Raw genomic sequence first — 21,256 nt, 5'->3', positions numbered from 1 at the left:
ATTGTCCTTCATAAACAGACATGAAATAGGGCCAGATTCTCCACTTTTGTATCTGGTCTGGTCATTTACACCTAAGCAAAGTGAGTACAAAGCACATATAAAGCATTACCACCAGTAGCAATACAGCAAATTCTGACTGGTCTCCCATGTAAACCCACTTCACTATCAAGTAATCACCAGTGGAAGAATCAGATGTTCCACAGTATATACCATGTATATATACCATATATAACAATGGTATCTGATTCTGGATGAAATACAGGCTGTTTCCATATCTGCTGACCATTATAATATGGAGCCAGGGAAGGGGTGCTTTTCTGTCAGAAACAGGACTGAAACTGTGGAACAAAGACTGATGCTTTTCTCTGGAATACTGCTGAGCAGAGACTGAAATTGCACGAGACAGGAATATGGTCAGGTTTTAAAAAGTAATAAGATACTACGTGGCCAAGGGCAGTCTGGTGCAAGTGGACCTGTCCCTTGTTTCCATGGGCTTTTGAACCAGTTGGGTTTCAACAAGAGTACTGTATTGTTTCAAGCACTGAGGCTGTAACTGTGCATGCTGAAGATTAGATACGTTACCTGAATCCTTCTTCAGAACTTCAATTTAACCTCACTCAGTTTTCTGAGTTTCTTTGTACCCTTCTTGGTACTTAATGCTCTGTTCTCCAGAACCCACCTAGTTTACAAGGATTTGGGGCTTCACTTTAACCCCTTCATGATGGTAAGCCAAAAAAAACAAGAAGCCCAGGTTTAACTAGGTTAACTAACTTCCGGGTTAGGATGCTTTTCAAAGCACTCAGATTTCAGATTTTAGAACATAAAAGAACTCCTATGGTATGATCATTGCCCTCAAGTGTGTTGTCTGACTCTTTCTCGACTCCCAGTTTCTCACTGTTTCAGTATTGGAAGAGTTCTTCCCGTCTTCTCGCTAAGTCCCATTTTCCTGGGGGAATTTCTATCTACCCTGCTTGAACGATTCCTCACACACCATCTTCTCCAAGTTTGTCCTCAGAAGATGCACACTTACTAGCCATGATTTTCAGTACGCTATGGGTTTCAGTCAGAATCTGAGCGAGAATTAAACATACCATCTTCTGTTACTGCAGGGATGGCTTTCAGCCATAACTCTTCTGGGAGGCAACAGATACCTTTTCTGGTATTCTGCCTAGAATACATCATAGTAGCATTAATTTAAACAAAATTTTACCTGTTAATCATGAGTCTCAAAATTTTATTAATAGTAAAAGTTGCAGGCTACAATTTACGTCGAGCCTGACCCTGTCTTGGCTGAGAGAGAGGTTAGAGAATAATGGGAGGAAGGTGAGCCTCATGTGAAAAAAGTGGGAGAAGTAGTTTGGGGAGAGATAGTCTGACCTGTGTCATTAGACTTGGAGGAGCTTATTAAAGATAGAATCATCCAACACTCTATGAAAGATGACTTTGAAATGCTGTATGTTTTACAAATCCACATCTAAGATCTTGCTTCCATGAAATCCAGTTTGCTACCCACCTATTTATCTCACCAATTCCTTGCAGGCTCCTTGCTATGAACTCTGTGAATCTATTGCATGGTATTGTAGTCAAACCATCTCACCAGCTGAAAGGAAGTGTCTCTACCATGGGATTTTGGTCCACTTTCGTAGCCATGACTCAGCAGGACAATTTCCTCATGATCATATCATATGCATTACTGTGATTTGCATAGGAAATTCTGCCCTGACTTGTGTAATCGATTTCCTGGAGATGGCACTTGAACAACATATGTTGCCTTTTGTCATTTTTATGATAAATATAACGTGCCTTCAATATGTTCTGACAGGAGAGTGAAAATCTAGCTGATGCTGAAGAGAGATGTGAAGGACTCATCAAAAGTAAAATCCAGCTAGAAGCTAAAATTAAAGAACTAAGTGAGAGAATGGAGGATGAAGAGGAGACGAATGCTGAACTGACAGCAAAGAAGAGGAAACTTGAAGATGAGTGCTCTGAGCTGAAGAAAGATATTGATGATCTTGAACTGACTCTGGCCAAAGTGGAAAAGGAGAAGCATGCAACAGAGAATAAGGTGACAGAAGAATCAGGGAATTATTCTTCCCCAGACAGTTTTCCCAGACAGTTTTCAGTTTTGTGGAAAGTTGCGGTCATTCCTAAGTGCTCTGAATGGAAATGATATGTGCCCAAGGCATAGGAGAGAGGTATTGCCACTTAATCACCTGTGACAGAAAATTTTTTGTTAAAATTATAACTTCCTCTTTGGAAAAATATATTTTCTGTGACAGTTCAAAAAGAGTTAAGAGGTTGTTATGGTGCTTGATAGACAATTTCCATATTTGGCCCTTTGCAGTCATAAGGAACCAGTATATTTGTGTCTCCTGTGGATAACGGAGCACTAGTATGCTTGTGAGTAGCTCAGCGCAGAACGGCTGTGCTGGTCCTTTCTCACATACATTGAGGAGAACTGATTTTGCAGATGTCAAATGTTTTCTTATAATTCTTTTATATTTAAGAAGCCCAGGTCTCATCTAGGATGGACATCCTTTCCTTCCATTGACTTGATGGTACGATGAGAGTTCTTTCTGACTGTCAGGTGTAGCAAGGAGAGTCTACATCAGGTGGTCATTAACTCATTTATCTCCCAGTAAAAGCACAGGTCTCTTCACGTACATCTCAACAATCAATGTGAGAGACAGAATTGAGATATATATGTTAGAATTCAAAAGCCCACGTCTGTGGTGACAGCGTTCAGTCCTGCTGTCGAAACAATACTAGCAGAGATGTAATTACAACCTTGAGGTTCCCTTCACTGCCATCACTGAGAACAATACTGGATCCTAAGTTTGCAATTACAGATATGTTGGACATTTCTATACTAATGCTTAGAGGAAATCTAGCTGGTGCTGGGTGTTACCCTCATTACGATGAGGGAGTTTCTTATCAGATATCAGGGCCATATAGCTAAAGCACTTAGCAGAGTGGACTTTCCTTATCCCTACTGTCAGGCTTTCCCATCCGAATGAGACAAATGAGAAGCAAGGGTCAGGCAGGTGCCTAATGTGTTTGAGATAAGGTTGCTGGTGTGCAATGCTCCATTGAAGTACAAGGAATAAGTTTCCAAGATAAAGCTAGCAGAGCTGGTATGTCCAGCAGCTCAGTTAGAAGCTCCTGCCCTAAATTCATGATCACCTGTTCCAAGGGCATAAGGTTCTTTGTCATGTTACTGTGTTCCTTTCACTTTTATGGAAAACTTAACATATCTTTGGTTATGCTTGGCACTTAATAATATCTTTTAAAGGAACCTCACTTGCTGAGAATTTACAGCTGTTTGCTTAGCAAATATATCACATGCAGAAAATACATTTTTTGAGCAAGAGCATCTCAGAGGCCTTTTGTAAATCTAAGTTTGCAGAGGCAAGTGAAGATCTAGCTCGTGTTCCACTATAGAATTCAGCAGGATAGGGCTGGTAGTCAAAAACAACGAAAGCAAGAATTCCTACCATTGCAGGACCAGAGGGGTGTGACTGTCAGGCATGACATTTGTTGCTACCCTCATCATGAATGATATAGACCTTCTGTGATCATTTTGACTACACCCACGCAAGATTTTGCAAAGATGTGCTCACTGTGTTCTCAGTCTGTCATTTCTCAAGGCACCCCCTCATAGTATGGATGCTGGCTGTCTAACAGGTTAAGAATCTTACCGAAGAGATGGCAGCTCTGGATGAAAATATTTCTAAACTCACTAAGGAGAAAAAGGCCCTCCAGGAAGCCCATCAGCAGACACTGGATGACTTGCAAGTTGAGGAAGACAAAGTCAGCACCCTCACCAAAACCAAGACCAAACTGGAGCAGCAAGTAGATGATGTAAGAAAAAGGTTTTGGGTTGTGTAGGTGGATGCTCTGACAGATTAGAAGAGACTAGAAATCTGTAGTTGGGAGTATAAGCAACACCTAATGCAACCAAGCCAGCTCTCATAATTTCAGTTAATAAATCGTTGCCAGTTGACAGGGTATTGTGGAATCCAGTACATCTTTCATCTTTCCCTGCCTATTTAAACTATGTTCATCACTGGGTATTTCAGCATTGTAGACTTTTGTGCCCCGTTTTAACCAATTAACTGGAGCAGTATATCTGTGGCAGTTTGAAGTTTGCTGCAGGGTTATTTGTAGTCTTTTACTGTGCAGTGTGGATATACTCCAGGAAGTTATGAACACAGGGAATTTGTCAATATTTAGCAGTCTATATGCTAGGAACTGCAGCCACTGGAAAAAATTAATTTCTGTATTTTTCAAAAACTTGCATTTCAACTGTGCACAGTCAAGCTGTGGACAGCTTAATATCTGAAACCAAATCATAACGGCAGCACTGATATTGCAGTGAGAGTATAGCACAGGTCAAGATGAGAAGTATATACAGGATCTGATTGTTTTCTCTATTCATCAATTTCCAACTCTAGTTAGATTTTTAAATCAAGAATAGTTACTTTCAAAGTATAATTTAAGTGTTTCAAAGTGTTTTATGTGTTTTAGCTTGAAGGATCTCTGGAACAAGAGAAGAAACTGCGAATGGACCTTGAGAGAGCAAAGAGAAAACTGGAGGGAGATCTGAAAATATCTCAGGATTCCATCATGGATCTGGAAAATGATAAGCAACAGATGGATGACAGGCTAAAAAAGTATTGCACTTTTTATGCTCTGAATTCTAAAATTCATATTTTATCTTAACTGCATTGAATTTGCATTCTTGTTCTTTAACAGAAAGGATTTTGAAATTAGCCAGTTGCAAAGTAAAATTGAAGATGAACAGGCTCAAAGTTCTCAGCTGCAAAAGAAAATTAAGGAGCTTCAGGTAAAGTCTAAGAGTTATTGATATTTTTAGTAGCTGAGTACAAGTTCCTTAAAATTTATTTATCTTTATTCTTAGACTTTTCTACAAAAAATATTTTCCTACACATGAATAAAACAATTAACATGGACTCTGGGTGCTGTTCCCATCTCTGGGAACTTTACTTTTTGTAAAAGGGCACTTTTACAGAAGCTCTGGCCTCTAATCATACATAACTATGTAAGAAATTTAAGTGATGCTTGTGGCTGGCTTTGAAAACAGATCAGATACTGAGTTATAAGAGTAGTGAAGCCACTGAGAATTACTTTTCTAAGAAAACAATAGAATGTGACATAATCTGTCATGATCAGGACAGAGATCACCTTCTAAATGGAGAGCCAGGAAGACAGTTCTCTTCAGTGCTATTATCCCATGGTTGCTCATCTCAAGGTTCCTTCCATCTTGTTTGCTGATGGAGGGAGTACACTGCTTTTTTTTGGGCTGACCTTTGGGAAACTCACATTCCTTTACATTTTCCAGTGATACATCCCCTATTTCTTTAGAAAACTGCAATACTAGATCCTTCATAACATAATAAATCCATTCTGAGCTATAACATAAAATAAAATCTCAGATTTTACATTCACTGTTGTTCCAAAACTGAATATTGCACATCCTAGGACACAATTCAGTGAAATTTCTAGTGGTGCTTCACTCTCTATGCTGATATAAATGGATGTGAATGTTTGCTCTTTATTCCTTAATGATAGTTTCAAATCTGTCTATTCAGAAGTCCTCATTTAACCAATTGACTTTCACAGGCTCAAACAGAGGAATTAGAAGAGGAAATTGAGGCTGAACGTGCCTCTCGGGCAAAAGCAGAGAAGCATCGGGCTGACCTCTCGAGGGAGCTAGAGGAGATCAGCGAGCGCCTGGAAGAAGCAGGAGGGGCTACCGCAGCTCAGATCGATATGAACAAGAAGCGTGAGGCAGAATTTCAGAAGATGCGTCGCGACCTCGAAGAGGCCACTCTGCAGCATGAAGCCACGGCTGCCGCCCTGCGGAAGAAGCATGCGGACAGCACAGCTGAGCTTGGGGAGCAGATCGACAACCTGCAACGAGTGAAGCAGAAGCTGGAGAAGGAGAAGAGTGAGCTGAAGATGGAGATTGACGACTTGGCCAGTAACATGGAGTCTGTCTCCAAAACCAAGGTTGCTGCACAGGAGGAAGCATTTCTCATCACTACCATTGTTCTCCTGAACAATTAGATGAGCTGAAGGATATGCTTTCTATCTCTTAACAGAGCAATCTGGAAAAGATGTGCCGAGCTCTCGAAGACCAGTTCAGTGAAGTCAGAACCAAAGATGATGAACATATGCGACTAATTAATGATCTGAACATGCAGAAAACACGTCTACAGACTGAGAATGGTGTGTCCCTAGATGAAATGTAACAGTCCCGGTTCAAGTTCTTAAATATGCTCTGAATGCCTGTGTATTTTGTAATATATTCATCACTGGGTGTTCTGAACAAAACTCAGACTATAGAATTTCCTTCTGGGGGCAGTCATAGGAACTCCATCCAAGGAAACATAAAACCAAACCAAAAGAAGCACTGTCAATCAAAATGAATGTGTGAGTTTGTGGTCAGTTCATCCCCTTTCCTTTGACGCCAGCACAACATTTCTCTTTGATAGCTTTTTCCTACTGGTGGGAATGAAATTGCTACACTCCCTTCATTTTACCACATTACATCTTGTAATCACTTTCCATATGGCTAGGTCTTCTCATTCATATGTTTTATGTCTCATATCTCTGTCTAAAAAAATAAACGTTTTCTCATTAGGTGAACTTACTCGGCAACTGGAGGAGAAGGAGTCCTTGATTTCTCAGTTGACTCGAGGCAAACATGCTTTCACTCAGCAAACTGAAGAGCTGAAGAGGCAACTAGAGGAAGAAAATAAGGTGACTTGTTTTAATTTGGACCAACAAATTGTAAAATAAATCAATAAGCTAAAACAATAAATGAGATTTCTCCTCAGAGAAAGGTGGAGACATCAGAACAGTGAAGCTTTTGAACTTTGCCTTGGAGTATAACACAGAGAAGAGACATTAGAAATGAAATAAGGAAGACAGTTTAAGTCCTTCTCATCATGCTTTCTGAAGTTCAAAAACATGAGAGAAGTGAATGAAAATAGCTCTGTATGCATACCTTACCGCTACAGGGAATCCCTGAGGCAAAAGAACAGCAGCAGCCAAAAAAAGGAAAGAGAGCAGGAGTGCAGGCGTACCCAGGGTTAGATCATAGAATCATAGAATCATTAAGGTTGGAAAAGACCTCTAAGATCATCGAGTCCAACCGTCAACCCAACACTACCATGCCCACTAAACCATGTCCCTAGGCGCCTCATCTACACGTCTTTTAAATACTTCCAGGGTTGGTGACTCAACCACTTTCCTGGGCAGCCTGTTCCAAGGCCTGACCACTCTTTCAGTAAAAAATTTTCTCCTAATGTCCAGTCTAAACCTCCCTTGGCGCAACTTGAGGCCATTTCCTCTCGTCCTATCCCTTGTTACTTGGGAGAAGAGACCAACCCCCACCTCGCTACAACCTCCTTTCAGGTAGTTGTAGAGCGCAATGAGGTCTCCCCTCAGCCTCCTCTTCTCCAGACTAAACAACCCCAGTTCCCTCAGCCGCTCCTCATCAGACTTGTGCTCCCGGCCCTTCACCAGCTTCGTTGCCCTCCTCTGAACATGCTCCAGCACCTCCATGTCCTTCTTGTAGTGAGGGGCCCAAAACTGAACATAGTATTCGAGGTGCGGCCTCACCAGTGCCAAGTACAGGGCCACGATCACCTCCCTGCTCCTGCTGGCCACACTATTTCTGATACAGATATGACAAAACAGTTTAAAGTTTCTTCTACCTTTGGATAAACACCAAACTATACCTGAAAGGCTTACAGGGAAACTTCTTGAGAGACAATTCCCACCTTGTCTGTTGCTGGATTTCTTGGGTCTTTGCCTGAAGCACTTGGTGCAGATGTTTGAGAGGCAGTATCCCAGACAAGATGGACAAGCTCCTGATCTTGTTTAACAACGTCAGGTCTGAAAACAGAGTGCCTAATGCTATTCACTTTGCTCCTTCTGTTACTTTAGCAACTGTTGCACATGGGCAGTGAGATGTGGAGTTTTTATCAAAATACAGTAAAAAACTCCAGTCACAAATTGTTAATGTTTTGACAATTTCTATAATTTTATCTACCAAGGCCAAGAACGCCCTGGCCCACGCCTTGCAGTCTGCTCGCCATGACTGTGACTTGCTCCGGGAACAGTATGAGGAGGAGCAGGAAGCCAAGAATGAGCTGCAGCGTGCCCTGTCCAAGGCCAACAGCGAAGTGGCCCAGTGGAGAACCAAATATGAGACGGACGCTATTCAGTGCACGGAGGAGCTGGAGGACGCCAAGTATGTGGAGGGATGGTCTGGAGCAAGTATAAGGATATTTAAGTATAAATGTGAGAATGAACTGGAGGAAACCAGAATACGCTTGTAGTGGGAATACGCAAAGCAGTGTGCTTTGTAATGTCCTAGGAGTGAAAAGAGGAGTGAGTAGAGGTTTAAAGGAGGAGAAGGCATACAGGCTTGGGAGTGTCTACAGAAAGGAGAATTCCAGTGCATTAACTATGGAGTTAATCATAGTAGTTGAAAAATCACATTCTTTACACTGCTAATATTGAAAGTGTGTTTCTGGTTCCTCTCCACATCGGTATAGTCTATCCCTTGGGTAAGTATTCTCCCAGTCTATGCACCACTCCAGCGTGCTGTGTCATCCCAGGCTCCTATTGATGGTCTCTGTTCACACCATCACAGCTTTCTATGTTGCTTTCTCTGTCCAACTCTCCCATGCCAAACTCCCTTCCTGTCCATCTGAACGTCAGAATTTTCCTTCTCTCAGTGCTGATTGTCTCATCCTGCAGAAAGAAGCTTGCTCAGCGCCTGCAGGAGACAGAGGAGCAGATTGAGGCTGTCAACTCAAAGTGTGCTTCACTGGAGAAGACAAAACATAGGCTGCAGGGGGAAGTGGATGACCTCATGATTGACGTGGAGAGATCGAACACAGCTTGTGCAGCATTAGAGAAAAAGCAGAAGAATTTTGACAAGGTTCATTCAAAGAGCCTGCCAGATCTGAACGTCGTTAGACATTTGATAGGCCAGGCCAAATTCTGAAATTATGAAAGTTTTGCACTCAGTAAGATAAATTACATTTTACCCAAAGCAAAGCTATGGTAAGGAGCACATGACAGGACATATAGTAACGATAATGTCACGGTGTGAGTAACCCCAGATGACCACAGCAAACAATAAAGTAGTTTTCTGATAGTTTAAAAAAGCATGAAGTCTTCACAAGGGAGATTGGGAGGATCCATATCTAGTCTTTGCTCAAGCAGACTGAGCAAGTATTCACATGCAAGCTAACAAGCCCCGACCTTCACCTGCTGCTAGTCTGCCAGCCTTGTATTTGGGTTAGGCAGAGCCTCAGACTCCTTTACACAGTTCCAGCCTTCACTGCCTTTAATAACATTTAAAAGAATCAACACTGTTTGACCAAGTGATGTTGCACAGCCCTGTGCCTTGGCCCAGGCTTGTGTGAGTGAATTAGGTGAATGTGCTAAAAAAGATGCCCTGCAGGGCTGTGGTATCAAACTCAGGAGACAGTCAGTAGAACATGATCTTTCTTGGTGGGCTGAGTGCAAGACCACTGGCTCCTGCAATAATAAAAAGGCTCACACAGCCTCATTCAGACTAACCACATTGTGTCCAGGCTGGTGTCAAACCAAGCCTGAGAGCTTGAGGTATGCCCTAGTGCTGGCTGAAGATGATAATTTAAGTAGCTTCCACCAAAACAGCCAGAGTATGTATTGTCACAGGCCGAGAACAGTCCAAAGCAAAAGGCCATGTAAGACAGGCCATGCCTCTTGGGTTCTTGTCCTGTAAACGTGCAGAGAGAGGAGTGTTGCAGAATGGGTCATTCTTATGCTCCTGTCACTCCAGGTCCTGGCTGAATGGAAACAGAAGTATCAGGAGAGTCAGGCTGAGCTCGAAGCTGCCCAGAAGGAGTCTCGCTCTCTTAGCACTGAGATCTTCCAAATGAAGAATGCCTATGAAGAAATGCTTGACCAGGCTGAGACTGTCAGACGAGAAAACAAGAACCTCCAGCGTAAGTTCAGATCTCTATCAGCTGGGATCCACCATAAGTCCTAAAATGCTTGCATGTTTCTGGGCTACCATAGCTCTGCCTCTTCCCAGGGTTTTGTTCTTTATGATTTTCCCACAAAGTTCAGATCAGGCGACTTTCTTTCCTGTTCAGCTGATCACAAAGTCACCTGTAAGCACATGCCTACAGCTCATTACAGCATCCTACTTCCTCATGGTATTTCCCCTCCCTCACACCATCATAATCGCATTCATGGATAGGGACCAAATAAATTGAGTGGACAGAAATGATGATGAAACCAGAGACTCATTTTCTTCAGATTACTTCAGTCACTGCCATTAGAAAAAACCTGGAGGGCTGTTGTCTGTCTCCTGATTATTGGAGGACCATGCAGCTGTGGCACAATGGATTGGCATTTAATAAGCAAACTAACTGTATAAAGGAAACATAACTCAGTTCCTTTTTGTGAGCTGAATGACCCTTGGGGAGTATCTGAGGGTAAAGAGAGCAGTCAAACAGGACTGTCTCTGGAGATGTAATTTCACTATCCAGAGGAAGTGAGCTCACTCCAGTTGGTCCCTCTCATTTTCAAATTGCACACTGAACTGGAAATAGCAGGTAATCTGAAATAAAGATTGCACACAAGACAAGATCTATTATTTCTCCTCACTGCTGCATCACATTACATCATTATCTCTTCCATCACTCCCATTGCCAAACAGCAACTGCAGGTGCCATTGACAACATTATCTAAGATGAGTTGAGTGTGTGTTTTCTGTGTTGCAGAGGAAATTTCTGATCTGACTGAACAGATCGCTGAATCTGGAAAAGCTAATCATGGACTGGAAAAAGCAAAGAAGCAAATTGAGCAAGAAAAGTGTGACCTTCAAGCAGCATTAGAAGAAGCAGAGGTAAGTGTCCTCAATAAGGGGGCTTGTTTTTAGAGAGATCATGAATGGAGAAAATTTGGAGATTATATATTCCTGCAGTATGGGTGCAGTATGAGAGCACATGCAGACCAAATAGCATAGGGACTGCTCCTCTCCCATATCAATGTGGCATTCCTTGCCTATCGTGCATAAAAAAACTCAGTCCCAGACTAAAATTGAGCTAATTTTGCACCACTTCTTTGAATTTGCTCCTGTGAAAGGCTGAAGAAAGGTCATTTGTATATCAAAACTCTGACATTTTTGTTTTCTAGTCAAATTAATCGAAGATGTTTTCAGAGCAGGTCTAATCCATACTTAAAAGTCTTCTCAATGTCACCTCCTGTTCAAAGAAAGATGAATACTGAAGAGAATTAAGATTATATTTCTTCAGTTCCACTTTCAATGATTGGGAGTCAGTAAGACATTCAAAGAGGAGTCAGTTCACAGGACATGGGTTCTGATGACTATGGAGAGGTTGCTGGGGATCAGCTGAATCTTGGAGGTGCCACTGGTACACTGACATGCTTTGCTGACACAGGCTGCATACCAGGTCCCACAATTCCATGATTTCTCAATTTTCCTTACTGTCTTTGGCTATCCCTCAGCTCTTCATAACTTTAAATCTTACTTTTTTCCCAATTCATGCCAGATTGCAGCTCCTCCAGTTCCCTCTTGTCTGGGTTCTGCCTTTTGTTCCCTATCTGCCCTGACTGTGTCTTGGAAAAGCTTTAATTACTTCTGTATGACCATATCTGATCCTCCACAAAATGTCTTTGAGAGCATTTCATGGAGCTGCCCATGGTATACCTAGGGCATAGCTCAAACATAGAGACACAGAATTAACTTTGGTTGGAAAGGATCTCTGGAGGTCTTTAGTCCAACCTCCTACTCAAAGCAGGGCTAACTTCAAAGTTACATTAGGTTGCTCAAAGCCTTGTCTAATTAGTCTTTATACTTTTCAAGGATGGAGATTTCATAGTATTGCTGGACAACTTTTTCCAGTGCGGCATCATTCTCATGGGAAAACATTTTTATCCTTATATGCAGTCAGGATTTCCCTTGTATCAACTTTTGACTGTTGCCTTTCGTCTTTTTGCTGTCTACCACCAAGAAGACCCTCACCTTATTTTCTCTGTAACTCCCCTTAGGTAGAAAAAGAAGTAAAAAACAACTGACACATCTCTAATCTTTAGATCTCACTAGATGGGTGGGCAGTAGGAGCAAGAGTTATAGTGGCCATGCAAGTCCATCTGCTCTAATTTATGCATCAAAATGTCATCAGTCTAATCCTGAATTAGTCAATATACGCTCATTCTAGAATCAAAAAGGAGAAATAGGCATCTCTGGAGGGTCTGTTCTTAAAAGGGATGCCAAGGCTACATCAAGTGTTTCATTCTCTGGATGTGCTTATAAAAGCCTCGGGCTTTTATCTCCTAGACATCTGAAGCTAGACAATATGAGTATCAGAGGGAAAAGGCTGTATGGAAGGGGAACGTGCCCACACAGTCACTGGGGTGGGACTAAGTGCAGAGCCCTAAGCAGAATTCAGCATGGAGATGCAAGAGAAGGCAAGCTGCTTCTGAGCATGAGGCTTGGCTGTCCTATTTTATGTTTTCACATGTTTTATTATCTCTGAAGTGTCAACATAGCCCTCAGTGCCCAGACCTTGTGGTATTGGAGGCATTTTCCTAAGAAGTCTTATTCCTAAATTACTGATTAATATCCAGCTGAGATATAATGACTCTTGTGTATGGGAATAGCAGTCAGCTTTTTCAGTGCTAGGCCTTTCCTAAAGGTCCACAGTAAGGCAAATATATCTGCACTACTGGCTGCAAAGTGTCAAAATTCTGCATGGGCATTTCCCAGTAATGGACACTACAGAGACAAATGATATTATTTCAACCCTGCCAGGGCTCTTTAGAACATGAAGAGGGAAAAATCCTACGTGTTCAGTTGGAGCTGAACCAGGTGAAGTCAGATGTTGATAGAAGGAGTGCAGAGAAAGATGAGGAAATTCAACAGCTGAAAAGGAATCACCAGAGGGTATTAGAGTCTATGCAGACCACACTGGATGCTGAGATCAGAAGCAGAAATGATGCTTTGAGGCTGAAAAAGAAGATGGAGGGAGATCTGAATGACATGGAAATACAGCTGAGCCATGCCAGCTGTCAGGTAGCAGAGACACAGAAGCACCTCAAAGCCATGCAAGGGCAACTCAAGGTAGGGACCACAACGGCTACTGTCCTACAGGTCTTTGCCACTCACTCTGCTTGCCTCCGAGTCTCATGGTGCTTTCACCTTCAAAGGATTCCCAGCTCCATTTGGATGATGCTTTGAGAGAGAATGATGACCTGAAGGAGCAGCTTGCTATGGTAGAGCGTAGGAACAATCTGATGACAACAGAAATGGAGGAGATGCGAGCTGCTATGGAGCAGACAGAGCGAGCCCGGAAAGTTTCTGAGCAGGAGCTGACGGATGCCAGTGAGCGAGTGCAGCTTCTCCACTCGCAGGTATTTGGTATCTCCTTTAACAATAGGCATGTGGGAATGGCATGAAATGGGGTAGGAATGACCTGTCTTCGGACTGTCCCAACAGAACACAAGCCTCCTCAACACCAAGAAGAGACTGGAAGTGGACATTACTCATTTACAGAATGAAGTCGAAGACAGCATTCAGGAAGCCAGAAATGCAGAGGAGAAAGCAAAGAAAGCAATCACAGATGTGAGTCCTCTTGCTTGCCTCTCTTCCATTTTATACCACTGCAGTCACTTTTACACTTTAGAAAGGCAGCAATCAGGTGGAGAAGAACCAATTCTTTAACATAGGAACAGAAAATATCAGTGTTACACAATCCCTTCCATGTGGGCCTCACACAGCCTCTGCCCTAATGCTTGCCACGGAAGACCCCTTCAGTCTAGGTCCTCTACTCATATTCTGCTAGCAGTCTGTATTGAAGAGGCATCCTGTCTCCCCTTCCCCATACCCACATTCACTTTTGCTTCCAGGATAAATGTAATAGACAGGATAGAACAAATGGTGGCAAAATTGTAATAGGAAAAGAGTAGTCTGAACCAAGTCCTGTTTAGGCACAGCCCAAAAAAGCGGAACTTAAGACTAAAATCATACATGCTTCTATACAAATGCTAGACATGTAAGAAATAAAAAGAGAGAATAGATATGTTTCATTTAAACAAGGCTACAGTTCCACAGCATCAGAAAAAACAAATCTTAGGACTATCTAGGAAAGGTATATGAAAATGAAACAGAAAATGGTTACACTATTCCATCAAGTCATGGTGTCCCTGGGCCTGAAGTGCTGTGTCTAGTTCTGGTTGCCCACCAGCAGCAGTGCTGCAGGTTCCCCTCTGCTCTCTCTGCCCTGTCACATTGGTGACAGCTGTCCATCCCGGGTTCTGAAGATCTCAGCACACACAAGCTTTTCATTGTCGTTCGAGATACTCGGGGTCATTTCATTGGCAAAAACTGCGTAGGAGTCTGACTCTTCAGCAAATTTAGGCACCAAATGGCCAGATATTCAAAATCATTTGGGAGCCCAGAGATGCAGAGTGCTAGCTGGTGATACTTCAAGATGCCCCTAATTTCCACTGACTCTTACAAAATGAAACTTTGGTACTGAGTCATTTGCATGTCTTAATTATTTTTTTCTTGTCATCAACCCTGCCCCTTCCCCAAGACAGAGTAGTTTTAGAAATACAGATACTGAGAAACAGTGATCCTCTTTATATGACAGACCCTTAGCACAGCTATGGGTACTGACTGAGAATGTGGAGAGCCATACACCAACGTGAAGCTGGGCATTGCTCCCAGGGAGAGAGCATAACTGCGGGGGAGCACAGGGATGGGGAGGCATATTAGTAATATAACTGTGCACTACAACCAGGCAGCCATGATGGCAGAAGAACTGAAGAAGGAGCAGGACACCAGTGCCCACCTGGAGAGGATGAAGAGGAATCTGGAACAGACGGTGAAGGATCTGCAGCTCCGTCTGGATGAAGCTGAGCAGCTGGCACTGAAGGGTGGAAAGAAGCACCTCCAGAAACTAGAAGTGAGGGTATGGTGAAGACTAGGGTAGGCTAAGGTCAAGTTCCTGAGTGGGCCCTTGGTGCTGGAACCTCTTGGGAAGGTTACAACAGGGACAACCCCAGGTATCTCCAGCAGGTTTGATGAGAGTTACACTGAGTAGTCGAACGTTGCACTGTGGGTGAGGAACTTGAGAATGACGTCATAAAAACTGAGTGGGCAAAAATGGTGACAGATGAACATCAGGGTAGACATATACAGTAACTTATCTAGGGAAAAATAATTTAAAACATACTTACTTGGGGATGAACTTGGAACTGGCAATTACAGTTTAGCCAGGAGATCTCAGTCTTATCCATGACAGGCCTCAGAAACTGTTTGTTCAATGTGAAGTAGAAGCAAAAACCCAAAAGAGAAAAAATTTTGGGCTTCATTAGGAAAGGCACTGAGAACTGTATGAAATGTACCATGTGCAGCTCTGGTTTCTGCAACTCAAGAAGGACCTGACAGTTAGAGAAGCATCCAGGGAATGGCAGCTGAGTGGATGGAGCCTTATGAGGAGAGACAAACAAGGCTAGGACTCTTCCATTTGGAGAGGAGATGAGTGAGGGGGATATGATCAGAGTTTACAGAATCGTAACAGCAGTGACCAAGATGTATTCTGAATAGTTATTCATCAAAATGCACAATATGAGAAGTAAGGACACATGATGCAGATGAGGACATCTTCACCTGGAGATCAGTTTAAAAGAAATAAAAGGAAGTACTTTACAGAGTGGGCAGTGAAATTCTGGAACCTGCTGCCACGCGAGGCTCTAGAGGCAGCTGGTAGAAGGTTCAAAAAGGGATTAGAAATCAGCAGGTTTATAGACATACTTAAGGGAACAGGCACAGGTATGCCACCTGACATCCCTAATCTAATGACTGTGGAAGCTGGACAAGTGTGAGTGGAGTAGATAGCAGCCAGGTTTCCATGCTGCCCCTAAATAGTATATACTGCTGCCACTCCCAGCAGCAGAGCTTTGGGCTGGATAGACCATTTGCCTGACCCACTTATTGTGCTCTTCAACTGGTCCTGTTCCAAAATATGGCACAACTGGCTGCGAATTAGGTGCTTTTAGCTTTGAAAGGAAATATCCACACAGAAATAAAAACAGTGGTGTCCAGGTTTGACTTACATACACTGCAGAAAAGGCATGGAGCTATGGGAGGTTGTTAAGGACTATTCATGAGGATGAGCTGGACTCAAAGATTACAAATGAAACAGATTTTCCCCATTTACCAGGTGAACATTGGCAGAACCCTCCCTTCCCTGTTTCAATTTCCTCTTCTCTGACAGATTTAAGCCTAATTTTGATTATACATGCTCCAGGTATGCACAGCTAAGTTCCTTCTATAAATAACTATGAATTCACACACTATGTCACTACTAATACAGCATGGTGAGCAGTTTTTAGCTAGTCTAGCCCCAAGAAGCAGCTGCAGGAAGCTGCCCTGCACTGCCACTTCCCCTGCAGCCTTAGTCCGCAGAACCCCGGTTCCTAGGATCCTACAGCAGGATCAGCAGCCATTCTTTGCAGCTTGCTGTCTTCACCGTGATACTGTGTTTCAGATTAATGAGTTAGAAAACGAGCTTCATGCTGAGCAGAAACGAGGAATAGAGTCGCTGAAAGGTGCTCGCAAGTATGAACGAAGGCTGAAGGAGCTCACTTACCAGGTATTTCAAATCCTCTGTCCTCTTACGTGCATCACCTTGGTCCATCTTCCGACGCTGGCTTGATTTTCATTTCCCACAGTCTGAAGAGGATAAGAAAAATATTCTCCAGCTCCAGGACCTGGTGGACAAGCTGCAGTTAAAAGTGAAAGCATACAAGAAACAGGCTGAGGAAGCTGTGAGTGCAGGACTCTTTTTAAATCTTTGTGGGCCCTGGGTGGAGATTTCCAAAGGGTCTGGACTCCCAAGTTCATTAAAATAATTGAATACTCAGTTTGATAGGGCAGCTATGGCCACTGCCTTTGAACATTCCTTACCTCATAAAGATTTACGGCTCACAGAGCTGGCACAGCTGTAATTATCCTGGAGTTGTTGCACTTTTGGAGCCACACTAGCCAATTCTCCCAGCTGGAGCTAAGAAGGACAAATTGTTCTTCCCCAGCCGAGTGCTCAGGCTGTTGACAGTACGTAGAAATGCACAGAGTGCTTGCAATGCAGGGATGTGGCTGTGAGGCTAACTAATAGGTGATGTTACTGTGGTGCAGCCATAGGGTGTTCGGTTAATGGTAACAGGGCAATGTCAGTTTGTGTCCATGGCACCGCTTGACTTTCAGGAAGAACAGGCAAACACTAATCTCTCACGATGCCGCAAGACCCAACACAAACTGGAAGAGGCTGAAGAACGAGCTGATATTGCTGAATGTCAAGTTAACAAGTTGCGAGCCAAAAGTCGTGATATTGGAGGACAGGTGAGTTGGAGGGCTGCAGAGAAGGACCGTTCCCATGCAGCAAGTGCCACAAAGATCTCTGCCCAAACACCTGGCAGCCACAGCTGTATTCCTCCCACTCTTGCACTGGAGTGTCCTCATGAAGGAAGGCCAGAAATTGGCACTTATTCAAAACCAGTGGGTTTTGAAAGTCCTTTTGGTGCCTCCCAAGAGACAGACCAGATATGATCAACTCTAAGAATCCAGGTCTTTCAGTAGAATTGGGAGATACTTGTTCTTTGCCAGTAATATGTCAGAACATTTGCAATAGCCACAGACCTGAAGCAACCCCACAAATAATTCAATTGCTTCAATAACCTCTACATTATCTTCCTTTTTTTATATTTAGAAATCAGAGGAATGAGGTCCCTGACCAGAGCTGCGGCAGGCTCCCTTACAATATAGACTTCTGTGCATCCAACAGAGATATTCATTACTTGCTTCAAGTAACTAGATGTGCATGTAACTGATCTTTGACCTGGTCATATTTAGCCAACTCTAAGTAGAAGCTGTGAAAAATAAAAATAAACCTGGGTGACGTTCCGGTGACTGTAAGGATTATCCATTTGTTATGAGATTGACAGTGAGCATTTGTGAATGGATGTAGCAGCTACTGCAGCGGTTCCCCAAAGTCCAGGTTATGTCCTATGCAGGAAAAAGGGTTCCCAGGGCAATGGGAACACACTCCTCAGTTGTTCTCCACAGTTTCAACTTTCATGCTTGAGAGAAATTAAATAGGAAAAATACAGAAAAGATCTCTCTGTAAGGCTGTAACAATATCTGTGATTTGAACTGCTCCGGTCTTCTGCCTTTGCAGTCCATGGCATAACTCTGTGTGGAAGGGGAGAGCATTTCTTCCAGACAGCACATGTGTGCGGGGAACTGCCACGAGTGGAAGGAATGGGTGGGGATGAGCACCCTACAGTGTGTGTGTGCATGCGAGCGTTCTGTGGGATGTGCTGTGTTTGTGGAAGGGAGGGAAAGGGAGGGGCATCCGCTCCATGCAGTGTGGGGGGGAATCTGCTTCATGCAGCGAGGGAGCGGGAACAGGGCGGGGGGTGGATCTGCTCCATGCAGTGTGTGTGTGAAGGGGGATGGATCTGCTCCATGCGGGGGGGGTTTGGGGGTGTGGGGTGGACCTGCTCCATGCAGTGTGCGTGGGGAGGTGGGTGCATCTGCTCCATGCAGTGTGTGTGGGGAGGTGGGTGCATCTGCTCCATGCAGTGTGCGTGTGTGTGGGGGTGGATCTGCTCCATGCAGTGTGTGTGTGGAGGGGGGGGTGGATCTGCTCCATGCAGTGTGTGTATGTGGGTGGGTGGATCTGTTCCATGCAGTGTGTGTATGTGGGTGGGTGGATCTGTTCCATGCAGTGTGTGTATGTGGGTGGGTGGATCTGTTCCATGCAGTGTGTGTGTGGCGGGGCTCTGCTCCATGTGGGGAGGGGGGTGAATCTGCTACGCCCCGCAGGCCGCGGCGCAGGATCGCCCGGCCCCTCTGCCCGTCCACCGCCCCTCGGCCGCCTCTGAAAGCCCCTCACGCCCCGCGGGGCCGCAGGGAGGCGGCGGGGGCTCCCGGGAGGCAGCGCTCGGGGCGGGGCCGCCGCCAGGGCGCGGGAGCCCTGCCAGCGGGAGCCGTGCCTGCGCCCGGGCGCGGCGGCAGGGGGCGCTGCCGCGCCGCGGCGGGGACGGCCGCGGGTGGGGCCCGCCCTCCCCTGTGCGCCTCGGGGCCCGAGGACGCGGGGGGGCGGCGGCGGCTCGAAGCGGCGGAGCGGCCCTCACTGAACGCTGGGCCGGGCTTCGGTGTTCAGGGTCGCCCGACCTGGGCCAGGAGCTTCCTCCCGGAGCGGGGCCGGGAGCGGGGACAGGGCCGAGCCCTCCGCCTGTCCCGGGAGCCCGCCGGGGAGGCCCTGCCTTGGCGCGCTCTCTGCCAGTTCCAGGCTTCTCCCCTCTGAGGCGCCGGGGTTTGGGCTCTTGCCCCAAGTACAGCTCCGAGTCCCTGTGTTTCCGAGCCCTGCCTGGTGAGCAGGGTCCTTGTATGCAAAGGGAGGGGATGCTCTGGCTGCGTTGCCCAGAACAGGTCTTTGCTGATCTGCTTGTCATTGTCTAAGTAAAAAAAGGGACCGTTTCTGAAAAACAAAAATGTTCTGGAGCTCATAAACAGCTTCAGATTTTTCATTTTAAAATGTCTGGATGTTTGCTGTCTGTAGGAGCCGGACTTCGCCAGGTGGGTGTGTTCAGCCAGGAGGTCGTGTGCAAGTAACAGCCAGTGGCTCTGGCTGTTTTCCTCAGTCTTGTTTCTGTCTTCAGGCACAGGTGCCATCACCACTCATCAGCTGATCACCCCTGTCAAGGTTCTTGCCTCTTCGCGTTCACGTTCAGTACTCAGTGGCCTCCTGTTCACGTTCCCTTCATGCTCCTTCCTTCCATGTCATTCCTTTCTCTTGTGTATTCATCTGTGTCAATTGTTCTCGGATGATGTGTTCCCTTTGGGTTTCTGTTGCCCTTTTCCTGTGTTTTATACCCTGTCATCACTGCTGGCTGTAACCCATGTGCCTCCTGACTGGTCATCCTCCCGTTCGCATTCAGGGTCCTTTGTGCCAGTCATAGCTCTCTGATGTTTTGTCTGCTAATGCCCCATCAGACAGTGATCTGCCATCACTGCCTGTCAAGCTGACAAAAATAGTCTTATTGTTTCTTTTCCCCTGCCCCATGACTACCTGCCATCATTGGCTCTAGCTTGCATGTTCTTCAGCACGGCATTTTCTGTTGTCAGAGGTGGATGTGGACAGCCTGGTAACAAACACAGCAGTTCGTGACTTGAACTGCCATCGTGTCCAACCCCCCCAAACTGGTCCTGCCCACACTCTCACATGACATGATACGGTTTTCATTGCACAGCTGTGCACGTCTGCCCCAGCCAACAGTGCTGTGGTAAGCACAATGCTAGCAGACAAATCAGTAGATTAGCAGGGTTTATCCTTTTGTTAAGTATAAACCTGTTCTCAATACTCTTCTTTGTACATAAAGGAAGAAAAATGGAAAGAATGAGAAACAGCTCCTGCATGGGAGTTTTGTTCTGCAGGAGTGGTTTTTAAGGCTATTTTTTCTTTAATATGACGATAGCTGCAAACATATTTATAAAGCTGAAAGAAAAACCTTTGTCTAAAAATTTCTTTGCACTCCCAGAACCTTCTGGATGTGCTTTATAGTTGTCATGAGATCTATAGAGCCCTCTGAGTCCCTTGCTCATCCCAGTATACCAGGAAGGAAGATGTAATGGAATGACTAGATACATGTGCATTACCAGCACTGGCTTTTTCTTGGCATGCAGTAGGAAGGATCATTTTGTGTGATGACCTGTCTCTCCACAGTATTTCAGGAAAGCAGCCTGTTAGGCGCTTAGGCCATACATTAGCATCACTGGCTTCCTTTTGTGACCACAGAACATGTCACCTTGCTCACTCAAGACAGCTCTGGGAGATTGGCAGAAGAGACAGGGTGAAGGTTAAAGACTCAGTCCAAATCTATGCTACTTGCCACCTCTGCACAGGGGCAGAATGCACTGTCCAAGCTGATGGTTTGAACAATGCTCAGGCCATCGGCTTGAATTGCTCTTAGGCTGATGGAAAAAAAACAGGCCATGCCTTTAACTTGGCTATAAATGTGAAAGTGACAGCAAACATCCATGTCATCAACTCTTCAAAAATTGCTCACTGGTCAGCTAAGTATGTCCACACAGAGAGAGACTGAGAAGACAGGAGAGAGGCATTGA

General features: G+C 44.7%; 1 protein-coding gene across 1 annotated transcript in view; it reads left to right on the top strand.

The window, feature by feature from the left end:
• Positions 1-21,256, top strand: part of LOC142091196 (myosin-4-like) — a 37,807-nt gene extending 16,551 nt beyond the window's left edge. The window contains exons 21-39 of the mRNA XM_075170130.1: positions 1,823-2,065; positions 3,685-3,861; positions 4,528-4,673; positions 4,756-4,846; positions 5,644-6,033; positions 6,126-6,252; positions 6,668-6,786; positions 8,088-8,284; positions 8,797-8,980; positions 9,872-10,037; positions 10,821-10,945; positions 12,875-13,183; positions 13,270-13,473; positions 13,559-13,684; positions 14,865-15,035; positions 16,617-16,721; positions 16,801-16,896; positions 17,333-17,467; positions 21,224-21,256. Coding sequence (XP_075026231.1) covers positions 1,823-2,065; positions 3,685-3,861; positions 4,528-4,673; positions 4,756-4,846; positions 5,644-6,033; positions 6,126-6,252; positions 6,668-6,786; positions 8,088-8,284; positions 8,797-8,980; positions 9,872-10,037; positions 10,821-10,945; positions 12,875-13,183; positions 13,270-13,473; positions 13,559-13,684; positions 14,865-15,035; positions 16,617-16,721; positions 16,801-16,896; positions 17,333-17,467; positions 21,224-21,256 — 3,144 coding nt within the window. The remainder of the gene's footprint in view (positions 1-1,822; positions 2,066-3,684; positions 3,862-4,527; positions 4,674-4,755; positions 4,847-5,643; positions 6,034-6,125; positions 6,253-6,667; positions 6,787-8,087; positions 8,285-8,796; positions 8,981-9,871; positions 10,038-10,820; positions 10,946-12,874; positions 13,184-13,269; positions 13,474-13,558; positions 13,685-14,864; positions 15,036-16,616; positions 16,722-16,800; positions 16,897-17,332; positions 17,468-21,223) is intronic.

Source organism: Calonectris borealis, chromosome 20 (assembly GCF_964195595.1).
Source record: "Calonectris borealis chromosome 20, bCalBor7.hap1.2, whole genome shotgun sequence".
Lineage (NCBI taxonomy): Eukaryota > Metazoa > Chordata > Aves > Procellariiformes > Procellariidae > Calonectris > Calonectris borealis.
The sequence above is the reverse complement of the archived record's forward strand: the minus strand, read 5'-3'. Positions and strand labels throughout refer to the sequence as shown.